This window comes from Bactrocera neohumeralis, chromosome 6 (genome assembly GCF_024586455.1).
Source record: "Bactrocera neohumeralis isolate Rockhampton chromosome 6, APGP_CSIRO_Bneo_wtdbg2-racon-allhic-juicebox.fasta_v2, whole genome shotgun sequence".
NCBI classification, from domain to species: domain Eukaryota; kingdom Metazoa; phylum Arthropoda; class Insecta; order Diptera; family Tephritidae; genus Bactrocera; species Bactrocera neohumeralis.
In genome coordinates, this window is record NC_065923.1 from 21,738,216 (window position 1) to 21,750,712 (window position 12,497).

Sequence of the window (12,497 nt, forward strand, 5' to 3'; positions counted from 1 at the left end):
AATTTTATATTAAATTTTTAATAAATTTAAATTAAAAAAGTTTTTTTTTTAAACATAATTAAAGAAAAATAATTTAAAACTAAAAAATAAAATACAAAAAAATTAAATTAATAAAATTTAAATTAATAAGTTTTTTTAATCAAAAAACTGTATGAAGAAAACATTAAAATTTTGTCTGATTTAACTATTATCGGCGACACTGTAATTGAACATTGTTGTAACTGAACATTTGTATAAACATAACAAAAAAAAAAAAAAATATAAACAAGAAAAATTATTTACTTGAAGCATAAACAAATTATTAATTTTGGTGAACATAAAAAAATAGAACTATTAAAAAGCAACTTTCTTTAAAAGTATACACCATATTTGTTAAAATAATAATATGCCAAAAACTTGCCTAGTATGACAAAAAAAAAAATAATAATAAATAAATGGCGTAGACTTGTAAGAGCAAATTGGAGTCTGGAAGTTTGGCAAACGGAAGCACACAAATGCTTACACCGTTTAGAACGTTCGACGGTTATAAGTATCGAAAATCGTTTCTTTGCATATTGAACGGCACATTGGGTATATGTATGTATTATGACGAAATTCATATCAAATATTGAAGTATTTGCAGTTACATGTGTGCATATGGAAGTGTATGTATGAAATTATTTGATTTCGGTTCTTAACCTCAACTTTATATCACAAAAGTATAAACTATCAAACATTATTATAATAAATATATAAAACACACAAACTTAGACTCGAAACACACGCAATTGCAACGACCAATTTGTTTAGAATGCTTGTTGTTTGTTTTGTTTAGTTTTTGTTCACTTTAATTTAAACTAATAAAATACCTAAAATTGCAACAATCATTATTGAATACGCATTATCGACATCTTGCACATTTATCGTATAAAAATACTGCACATTAACTCATTTCCTCGCATATTAACTACTTAGCGCATATATATATTACAATACACAATTGACGACACTTTTTCTATATATATTTATATATATATATATACAATCTGACGTGGGTTTTTGTTTGCTTAAATTGTAGCTTTTACATAATCGCTGCTGTCAGATAGTACAGATCCATAAGCATTTGCACATTAATTGGCAAACACGAGAGACGATCGTGTGTGTTGGAGTCCAATGCCAACCAGGATAAGGCATTGTAACCCTCCAACACGAAACGCAATACATCGGCAGTGAGTGAGGAATCCAGTGGATGATCTATGGCTGACGAATGCGCATTTGTCGAGTTAAGTATATCGTCGGCGGTCTGTATGTTTGGCACGTGGAGGTGCAATGCCGTTTTCAAGAATACAGGACAAACATCTTCCAAATGCGGGCAAGCTGCCCAAAACCAGGAAGGCATGCGTCCAGTTGGCGCTGTAGAAACCATGTAGCCCACGGCTAGCGGTTGCTGATTTATTGAGCCCACCTACAAAGACAAAATAAATAATTAGTTTATTAATATACTATAATTATTATAATGAGTGATTGAAATTACCTCTTCAACATCCTGTTGCTGTGCCGAGTTGAAGTTATTGCCACCGGCACTTGGCCAGCTGCGATTATCTTCCATGCGATCGGGACTGCAGTGATTCGATAAGCGACCAGGTTGAGCTAAAAAATAGTTTATAAGTGGATGTGTGAGTTTACGTTGTTTCAAAAAATTATAATAACAAAATAAATTTGTATATAATATAAAAGTTTTCATACAAGAATTTGATTTTGAGCTATCAGTTTGTATGGCAACTACTTATATGTAATAGCTGTCCGATCTGAACAATTTCTACAGAGATTACACCATTGCCTTAGACAATAACCCAATCCAAAATACGTTGTTGTTGTTGTAACTTCTATAGGCAAGCTGTTTTATTTTGGACGTTCCAAGCTTCGTGGCAAACTTAATATACCCTATTCAAGATATAAAAAAAATACTTACGATCCCAATCGAGCAGATCACCCATGAGCTCAGCATCAGTGAAGCCGCCATTTTCGTCATCATCATCGAATATGATATCATTTTCCAAATCTACTTGTGGCTCATTTTGAAATTGACGTGTAAATGACTGTAAAGAGGCGGAAACATATACATATATCATCAATATTTTTAGGATTACAAAAATTTACATTGCTTAATGTATTATGGATTGACGAAGACTTACCAAGCAAACGGCACTTGTCGGGAATACTAGTATGTGTGTGCATGTTACATCTTGTGGAGTGGATAGCGGGTTCTGCATGGAAATCTGCGAAAACCGCTCATCCGGTGTGAATTGGTCAGGCATTACGCGCAGTTTTGAATCTGGCTCCAACGTCACCAAGCAGGCGCTGAGTATACCAGGTGGATACATGAAGGAACATTGCTTACAAATATCCTTTAGTTGCTTGGAAGCTTTCTGTAGATTTTGTTTACTCAACAAAGAACTCCATGATTTTAGTTCGCTGTGACCGATGCGTCCAATACGGCCCACAACCAACCGCCAATGATGCGCTGTCTGTGAGATCAAACCCATTATGAAGTCCATCAGCTTCTTGAGTCCCACACGTCGCGCCGGTGCCTTACGTCTGCGCGCACGATTCGGTACATCTATATTGATGATGATCTTTTCAAACATCTCACCACGATCATCGGTCACGGTCGCGAGCAACCAACATTGATCTTCACTCAGACAATAGTTGCAATACATGACTGAATACTTTTGCTCGTTCAGTGCGCGCATACTGGATGATTGGCGGGAGAAGTCTGTCTTGTCATTTTTCTCATGCATTGGCGCCAATACATACGGCGGTGTGTACATTTTGTATGGTTGTCGATTCTTGTCGTCTTTGCTCTTTAGGAATGCTTCCATATTGGCGGCTGTGCCGAAACCGGTCAGACTCTTCACGGCCTGCGTGTGCACCATATGTCGACGACACTGCGAGAATATGTTCAACGCCAAGCAACGAATTTCGTCGGAGAAACGTTTTCGTGTACGCGATCGTCCCAATTCAACTATCGATTCCAACGATATGATTTGAATATTGATATTTGCACGTACCGAATCCGGTATGGACTTTAATAGCTCAGCATAGCAACGCAACAAGGCTATACAAGCTAAACGCTCCAATTCTGGTGAGTCGGAACCGAATGTGAAAGGTTCAACTACGTAGAGCACAATTGCCGGTGGGTTTATATCTTCCATTGTTTCACCCATACCCAAAGGATCGCTAAGTACAATTGGTGGTTTTGTGTCGGGTTTGATGTCTGGCTTCATGTCGATCGATTCGGCAGAATTCTGTTGTTGTTGCTGTTGATGTTGCATCTGCTGATGTTGGAGTTGTTGTTGCTGCTGCTGTTGATCCATGCCCTCGATCTTGGGCGATGTATGCGTTTTGTCTTGATCAACACCACTCACCGAACTGTGTATCGAACTCATGCTGCCCATTGGACTAGTGGTGCCACGTTCGCGTCCTGCTCCCGGTTGACAACTGCTATTCTCAGGTGGATTAAGCAACGTCTTGTCGCCAGGCACACGATTGAGGTACGGCGCTATTTGGTTATGAAACGCGCTCGCATACAATCGTATTTTTTCGGCTATAGCGGTATTATCTAAGGTGCGCAACCAATCGTCCAGTGGTGTGCTATTTGGTGTATTATCTGTGGGCGAACGTGGACCCACCGTCAACAAACCATCCCAACCGCGAATGGGCGTATGACGACCCAACTTACACATTTCATACGTAGAACTCAATTCTCTGAAATATGTTCGCGTATTCTGCACCACAAAATCAGTTTCCGGACACACAACCAGATACACAATATCACGCGCATACGCATAGGGTTCCAGCAGAAGTTTGTCCCAATAGTGTATGGCTAGTGGTGCTACTGAAACCCAATCCTTGTCATGTCCAACTATCACCGATGGTATCGGTTGTGGTTCGCATTGTCCAGAAGCACGTCCAGCCAAGCGATGGAACTGTCGCCAGGTCAATGGTCCGCTTACTGTGTAAGTAGCATCTTTGCTGCCCGCTGCACTGCGAGATTTCGAATGGAATGCATTTTGCAACATGGGTTGTATGAAGTTCATGGTGCGCACAATCTCTTTATTACTGCGTGAAAATCCAACTGGAATGTACGGCCACTTATGCACTGTTAGTCTGCCACCAAAGAGTTGATGATTCCGTTTGGCCGTGCCAGGACGGCTAGGGTCGAAAGGTGAGAGCTGGTTTTGGCTGGAAAATTCATTCACATCCATACGGTTACTTTCGAAAGCTAATCTCGCCTGCTCAAGTGCCAAACATATTACATCGTTCGCGTCGACGAATTCTAACACATTGGAGATGGCAGCCACCGATTGTGGTTGTCGGCTTTGTCGAGCTAAACGATGTCGGTGACGTTGTAAAGCTCGGTGTACTGCACTGCTAGACGTTTGTATGATGGAACATTGTTCAAGTAATAAATCAAAGATGACGTGCGCATGTTGGAGTGCTTGCGCATCGGGCTGTACGTGGTTAGCCTTGTCTGCTTGTGCAGGTAACAATGAGTTAGCGCCCTTAATGGCTAGAGAGGACGTCAATTTCACAGCAGTTGGCGTCAGAGCAGCCGCCAAATTAGCTATCAGGGAAGGTAATGACTGTTTCTTGTTACGGGCGGGATCTTCGGCAACACCCGTTATCTCCATCTCATCCTCGTAAAAGAGACCAGCTCGAAATGCAAGTCGTCTATTGACTACAGCACTAAAACCGCAGGTACAATCTACCGGATCGTCGTCCACGTACCCCGTAATATGTTGATTGCTGGCAGGTGTGTTCGAAGATGAAGATGAACCTGAACCCGTGTGCCCCGATGTTCCTGGCAGCGATGCTGGTGAATCCAAAGCACTGCCACCGCCAAAGGCACTTAACAGGCGCATACTTCCTGCGGCAGCTCCCCCACCACCACTACCGCTACTTCCGCTGATGCCGGCAACAGCTGGGTTCCCGCTTGCATTTGAAGAAGGCGGTAATGGATTAAAGCTTCCACCTGGCAGAGGCACGTAAACACCTGAATCTGCACCACGTATGTTACCCACTTTCTGAGAATCCGCATTACACACACAAACGGTGCTGCTATCGAAATTGTGATCTCGAAAGACATTCAACGCTGTGTCATATAGCAGAATATTCACGATCAAAGAGCTAACTTCGGGCAACTCACGCGCCACCACGGCGCCAGTCGCAACACCGGTTGATGGCAGATTACCCGCTGCGCTTAGCGGTCTAGGAAGATGTGTTGAAGGCATACCAACGCTTTGCGGTGTTGGAGGATGCTCCTGCGAATGATACTGTTTATTCAAATACGAGGATGTTGAGGTGGCTGGACTGGCCACAGCCATTTCATAAGGTGGCGGTGGATGCCGTTGTGGTTGCATCATGGGAAACGGTACCACCGAGGCGGGTGATGGTGATATCGGTGACATGCCGGCCCGTTGCATCATTTGCTGCATACTCGTGCTGCCGGGCGTATTTGTGAGTGCTGCCTGCGGACAGTTAAGCTGATTCAGCAAAAGATTATTTCCACCGCCGACGCCACCACCACCACTGCTCAACGGTGTGGGCACCGTGTTGGAGTGCATTGGTGATGGTATGGGGCCCAAGGGTGTGCGCGGTTGCTGTAATGGTGTGCGCGGCGCTGCTGAGAGTAGTTCGTGTAGTTGTTGATGTTGTTGTTGCAGTTGCTGTAACTGTTGTTGTTGCTGCTGTTGTGCTGCCGCAGCTTGAGCAGCGACCACAGCACGTGATTTCTGTGTTGTCCATGATGGTTTATAGGTGCAATTTGTTGGTAACGCCAGTGGCGGCAGCGTTTGACTAGGTAGGTTTGTTAGAGGCGCGTATTTGGATGAGCCCACAAACTTTGCACGCTTCGGCGGCCGATAAACATATGACCAATCTTCAATTGGCTCTTCAACGGGGCTACCCAGTTCGGCAAAATATTCTTGTTTGATTTTAATCATACCGCCCATACCGGCTTCCAAGCCTCCCGATATTGCGGTTGCTGCAGTAATTACACTGAGATCCGTCATTTGGATGTCCATTTGGCACGGGCTGGAATTAGGATGGTGCTGTTCATGTGATGGTGGTGTAGGAAACATCTTAGTCAGATCTTCCGCCATACTGGAACCGCCGTTACCGCCTCCATTACTGCTACCATTATTACCTATACTATTCGAAGCATTCGGTGTATTTGTGCAGTTTTGCAACGCAGCGATTGCGACCGCACTGGCGTTCACAGCAGCAGCAACTGCAGTGCTGCGCTTAAGATCGTCAATTGTGGTCGTTGCGGTAGAGCCATTGGATGGGTTGTTCGAGTCGGGCGGTGTATGTATTTGCACGCTGCCGCAGCCATCGTTTGATGTCTCAAACAGCTGCTCAAGATCGTTCATTGTTGGATTTAGGCCTTCAGCGGTATACAGATCACCACTGGCACTGCTTTTGCCATCTTTGCAAGGCGAAGCTGTACCCTGTAGCGCATCTGTAGTTTGTATGTCGAGCCCGCGGAAATAACCGCCGCCATTACCATTGCCATCACTACCCACATTTTCCTCCTTGATATTTGTCAAATTGCCACAATGCGCGGCTATGCCCACCAAACCACCACTGCTACTACCACTCGCAGACGCTGCGTTCATGGCGGAACTAGTTAGCGAATTGAGGGAGGCATCTATAGAGAGTAACTGCGAACCATATATCGAGCCCGGTGACGGCATAAGCGGTTTCGAGTGAGTATGACCTTCGTAGAGATTTTTGGTACACATGCTGCGACACGGTTTGGTCACATCGTTGAGCTTGAAACGTTTCATTGGATGATTCGCCCTAAAAGAGTAAATTGAAAGTTAATGTTAATTGATGTTAAGTAATGCAAATAAATTTGTAAGCGACTGCAATTTATAGGAAAAAATTGCATGTATAATATATTTGTGCGTTTATCATTTGTGCAATTTATACTCTCACTATGGAATGTAAAACAGTTATTCGGAACACATAAACACTGGCTTTTGTTTATCTTAGAGTCTAAAGATAGAAATATGCATAAACTGAACTGCAATTTCCCCTAAGAACTCTGTAAAGTATATGTAAGGGAATTTTAAAGCGGTTCAAAAAACACTCACCAAGCATTCTGATACGTGAAATCATACAGTACATTATATTTTGAGCAGTCATCATTGGCGAAACTATCGATATCCTTTACTTTTATTTCTGGCATCTTAAACGATTTCCAATAATCGTTGATCGCATCTGCCGCCGATATGGCAGACGACGTGGAAACTTCTGGCAGACCATTTCGACTACCGCTACCCGACAATGGTGTCGGCGCATAACCCGGTTCGGGTTTAATTTGATCAGCACTTAGTGTGGTCAATGACGGTTGTTGTATCTCGAATTTCTTAATGCTTATAGTGCCACATTGGGGACCAGCCGAACCCGTTGTGCCCGTGCCCATAATTTGTGCTTGTGACTGTTGTGAACCTTGTTGTTGTTGTTGCTGCTGTTGTTGGCCGCTTATAGTCGGAGTGCTACGCCCGACACTTGGTGGTTGTGGCACGCTGCCAGGTCCATTTGGTCCCACGCCAGTCACGCCACCGCCACCATTACCCGCCTCAACAGAGGGTGGCGGCTCTACGCTTGGCGTAGGCCGCACATAAGGCGATGTTGTGATGCTTTTATTATCGTGCTGATCGGTGGGTGTGGGTGCCGGTGTATTCTTGTCCAATAGATGATCAATCGGTGTTGGTGGTTGTTGCAAATTCGGTACGGATGGTGGTGCACGTGGGCTCATTGTTAACAACTAAGCGTGATAAGCAAAAATATAGTTAATATATATTTGAAAAATATTTATTCGGTAATGAAAGGGTGTTAAAAAGAACTAGTATAAACCTCAGGCACTCACTTGATCGGCTGGTGGTACAGACGTTGGCTGTGATAGCGTTGAGTTCGGATGAGGCGATTGTGCGGGTGTGCCAGGCGAACCCACCGAGGGCACCGGCATCAAGTCGCCCACAGAGTTGCGCGAATAAGTTGAAGCGCCGCCGTGCGGTGTGTCGTGCGGCGTCATCGATGCGGGATTCAAAGTTCTGTAAACAAAAATTGCATAATATAACAATTAGTTTGGCATCAAAATTTAAGTAATTTATTATGATTTCGTTTTTTAGCAAAATGTATGCTATTTATGTACATATGTAAGTTGGTATGCTGTTATGCATTCAAACACCATCCTAAAGTGATTTTTAAGAGTTTTGATGTACGATTATATATTGTAAAGGGTATACATATATGCAAATATTCAGCTACAACCATACAGTTTTTTATATAGTATGGAATATTCGATTTTATGTGTCTAAACTTTGTATTCATACAATTATTAGAGCAATACTTTGTTCTTGACCAGCGTTATTGTTACAATTTGTTTGTGTGCATTATGGCGGTGATAAATTCAAATCAAATTAATGTTCAATACTCAATGCATGACCCATAGCCAAGTATTCGATAAACTTGTACAATATACATACATATATATTTTTTATATTAACACATGCTTAATAAATAATAAAACTGAGTATAATTATATGCAATATGAGTTATTTCTCATTAAGTTGACATGCAAATACCGTGACCATCACCCGACTTGTTAGGCAAGTTACAATTTCTTTTTGGGGCTTTCGAGTTTTAGGTATTTATAATAATGTTGTAAGTTTGTATTTGTGGCAGCAAAATAAGAATCGTTTAGTTACCAAAACCAAAAGTCTTTCGAAATTTCTAATTTGTTTGTAATTGCAAGCTTATACCATCTGATCAACTTTTACCCAGTCTAACAAAAAAAATATTTTCACGCATTTTGAACAAAACTTAATTTTTCGACTTCAAAATAGTCACATTTTAAGCATGACAACGAGTTATCCAATTTCCCATAATTCATAAAAATTGCTCTGTTATCTTTCTGACGATGATTTTCAAACAGTGTTTATAACTTTTTTGACGTTTTAGTCATTAAAAAGGACAGATGGACGACTCGCATAAGACAATTTTTCGATGACTTCACGACCTTCTTTGAAAGTCCCGTGCCCTTCAAATCGTAATAAAGTAGACTCCCAAAGCACATTTGCAACATTTTCTTCGGTAACGTAGCCGCGACTCCATTTGAAATACAAAATTTCAAGCAAATTCAAACTTTCACACCTACAAAAAAAAAGGTGGTACCAATCCGAGCCAAATTTGATCAGATGGTGTATTGATATTAATATATTTAAAGGAACAGTAACTCTCGTTTGTAAAGTCGGTACCTCTCACACTATTTGAACACAATTTTTATCTATCTAACGATATAATTTTGATTTTTTGATTTCAGCTGATTCAACATCGAGTTATGAGGGGCACCGCAATTCAACTTTTTTTTCGAGACGCTTTAGAGTCCATTGCCCTAAATTTTAAGATCTTTCCATGAAAATTTATATAACAGTCTTCAAATGATACTACAATGTCACATTGGTTTTTTTAAAACAGATTTTAACTGTTTCATAAAAAATCATTCATATAAATAGGATTTGTGTTACACGAATTAAGCCTACTATAATATAAGAGGAGCAAGTGAAATGTTTAAGTTTAACCACTTTTTGAACTAAAACTTATTATAACCTTATTTCTTTACATTTCTATGGCTTCAACTTTACCTAATACTACATATGTATGTATGTAAGTATGCATGTTTGTACATATGTACATGAATTCGCTTTTATACAATCAAAACAATTTCAGTATAGTGTTAAACTAAATATGAAATTCAGTTACTAATTTACAGGAAAATATATTGTGTAGTTGCATCACCGTAATAATAGTTTTTAAAATAATAATATATACATATGTATGTATATATTTATACTATATGTATGACTACCAAAATTAGTTTTGTTATTTTCTGGGGAGTATGAATATGTTCCAACTTCACCAGTTTTTATGCAAACATTAGCACCATATCTTTTGAGTGTGTGAGAAAATAGCATTCTAATGAGTTGAGATACATATATGTACATATGTATGTGGACCATAGCATACAAGTAATTGTGTGGGAGTTTGCAGTCCATTTCCAGCCAACCAAAAAAAAACGATTAATAATGATATGGAACAGGATAAAGAGCAAGTGTATACATGTTGATAAGAGAATAACTGCGAGTAAGAGCGTGAGGTGGTAAGAGAAAGTGAGAGAGAAATACAGAGAGATAGAGAGATAGTGCGACAACACAAACCTTTGCTTTGGTATGGTGTCTGAAGTTTGATAATGCATAGTAGTGATGCCATTGGAAGCAGCAGCTGCGGCAGCGTCTACTGTGTCCACTGCACCGTCAACGGCGTCAAAGCAAACGCCACCGCCAACACCGCCAACGCTTTCGCTACGACACCGCAATAGCGAATTGCATAGATTTGTATTCAAATAGTTACTGCCGCCGCCGCCGCCGCCAGTAGTGATGCTGTTATCGGTGCTGTATAAGTCATATTGTTGTCGCCGATGGAATGGAATACACACTGTTGTGCGAGATGTAATACTTTTTACATTGCTGTGGTATACAGACGAAGACGATGACGCTGTTGCCGTTGCCGTTGATGGCGACGAAAAGAATGTTGTTGGTGTAGCAGTACGATATTGTTGCTGTTGTTGGTGGCTATTGTTGTAGCTGTAGCTGTTGCTGCTGCCGCTGCCGCTGCCGCATCCCGTCGAGCCGGTGTGCATTTTGCCACCCAATGCCATCATCATGCTGTTGCTCAGACGCACTGACGAAGCCGGCCCGGAAACACTATATATAGGGGATGTCATTGACAAAGAAGTAGTAGAAGCTGCAGTTTTTTTGCTGCTAGTAGAAGTAGTATGTGTGAGAACGGATAGTGTCGACGACGACGATGAAAGTCTGAAAATTGTTGGCCAATTTTTTTTTTCTTTACACCAAATATATGTTTTCTTTCCTGTGCTCTCCCTAACAATTTTCGTATTTACGTTTATATTGCAATATATATTATAGAGATTTATGTGTTGTTAAAAAAGACAGACATAAACTAATTAACTTTGGCATTCGAAATGTACCATAATCTTAAGAAAGCAGAATTCACATGACATTTCTATAGGTAAACATTTGAAATTTGAGGTTATAGTCATATTACAATCAAAAAGCAAATTAATATTGTTTGGGAAAGAGTAGTGTGTAAAATACAGAAGGTTTTTCATGCAGTACACAAAGTATATAGAAGATAAGCTAGAATTTGCAAACAAGATAAATACGAAACAGAAATACTTGCAATAAACACTAGGAAACTTGTTTGTTTACTATCTCATGAACATTATGCGTTAAAATAAAAATTAAGTTAAACATTTTTGGAGGTCAAATATTGTGAAATAATCAACGACTGAATCGTAATAAATTAAATTTGATAGACACTTATGCGTTTTATTAACTCTTAACTGTAAGTGCTCCTTATCACATACATACGCCTACTAGTGACTTTTCAAATTTCATTTTCGGAATCACAGATTCAAAAAATTGAGACACACAAATAAATAACTGCAGTCATTCAAATTTAAGTAATACATTGCTTTGAGAACTTACTTTGTGCATGAACAGGGTGTCTTTTCCGTTGGATCAACAAATCCCCAAAATTGCATTTGCTGCATGCGTAGCTTGGCCTCCACTTCATTGGCGTCGCCAATTTTTGTGTTGGTATTTTGCGTGTCCATGGAACTACAACCGCCACTACTGTTGCCAGCACCGCCAACGCTGCCGGCATTGTTGTCGTTGTTGCCATTATTACCACTGGTGGAATTGCAATCCTCGCCACCTACTGTACCACTGCCTGTGGCAGTTGTGGTTGTTACTCCGCCGGTGGTAGTAGAGAGGGATGAACAAGTTATTTGAGCGGTTGTGGCGCCAGTACTCATTGCTGTGGCAGCAACGCTGGCCGCATATGTCACATGCAACGTATTCGTTATGCAATCCTGCCATACGCGCTCTGGCATTTCGGTAGCCGCCTGTGGTGAGGCGTGAGTATTAGTTGTGTTGCTAGTAAAACTGCTCGCCGTGGTGTCATAGTAGGGTTGCGCTCTTGCTGACAGTTCATGCAAATGTTGCTCAACCATTGCAATACTGCTATTGCTGTTAATGCCATTACTTCCGCCAACCCCACTGCTGTTTGCTTGACTGCACGATGTGGCAACTGTTGTTACAGTAGTGACAGTGTGCATTTGCTGTTGCAGTTGTTGTTGTTGCAAGCTAGCGGGTTGTTGCGTTGATGTGGACTTTCGGCTGTTGCCTGTAAATTCATTTGTATTCGCAGATGAAATAGCCGCCAGTGCGGCAGCCTCCGCCGAAGATGTTGTGCCCAATGAGCCCTTTTGCGACGCAGCCGCTTCCATTTCCTCCATGTCATCCAAATCAGTGACTAGTACATAAATTGAGGGATGATACATTTTATGTCCGCCTAAACAGCAA

The 12,497-nt window shown here is 41.2% G+C and overlaps 1 protein-coding gene across 3 annotated transcripts in view; it reads right to left on the bottom strand.

The window, feature by feature from the left end:
* Positions 1–349: 349 nt before the first annotated feature.
* LOC126761341 (mediator of RNA polymerase II transcription subunit 13) overlaps positions 350–12,497 on the bottom strand; it is a 32,522-nt gene continuing 20,374 nt past the window's right edge. For all 3 annotated transcript variants that reach the window (XM_050477407.1, XM_050477408.1, XM_050477406.1), the window contains 7 exons: positions 11,619–12,486; positions 7,919–8,102; positions 7,140–7,816; positions 2,175–6,843; positions 1,952–2,078; positions 1,514–1,629; positions 350–1,444 (listed from right to left, as the gene is read on the bottom strand). In XM_050477407.1, the coding sequence (XP_050333364.1) occupies positions 1,061–1,444; positions 1,514–1,629; positions 1,952–2,078; positions 2,175–6,843; positions 7,140–7,816; positions 7,919–8,102; positions 11,619–12,486 (7,025 nt within the window). In that variant the 3' untranslated portion in view covers positions 350–1,060. The remainder of the gene's footprint in view (positions 1,445–1,513; positions 1,630–1,951; positions 2,079–2,174; positions 6,844–7,139; positions 7,817–7,918; positions 8,103–11,618; positions 12,487–12,497) is intronic.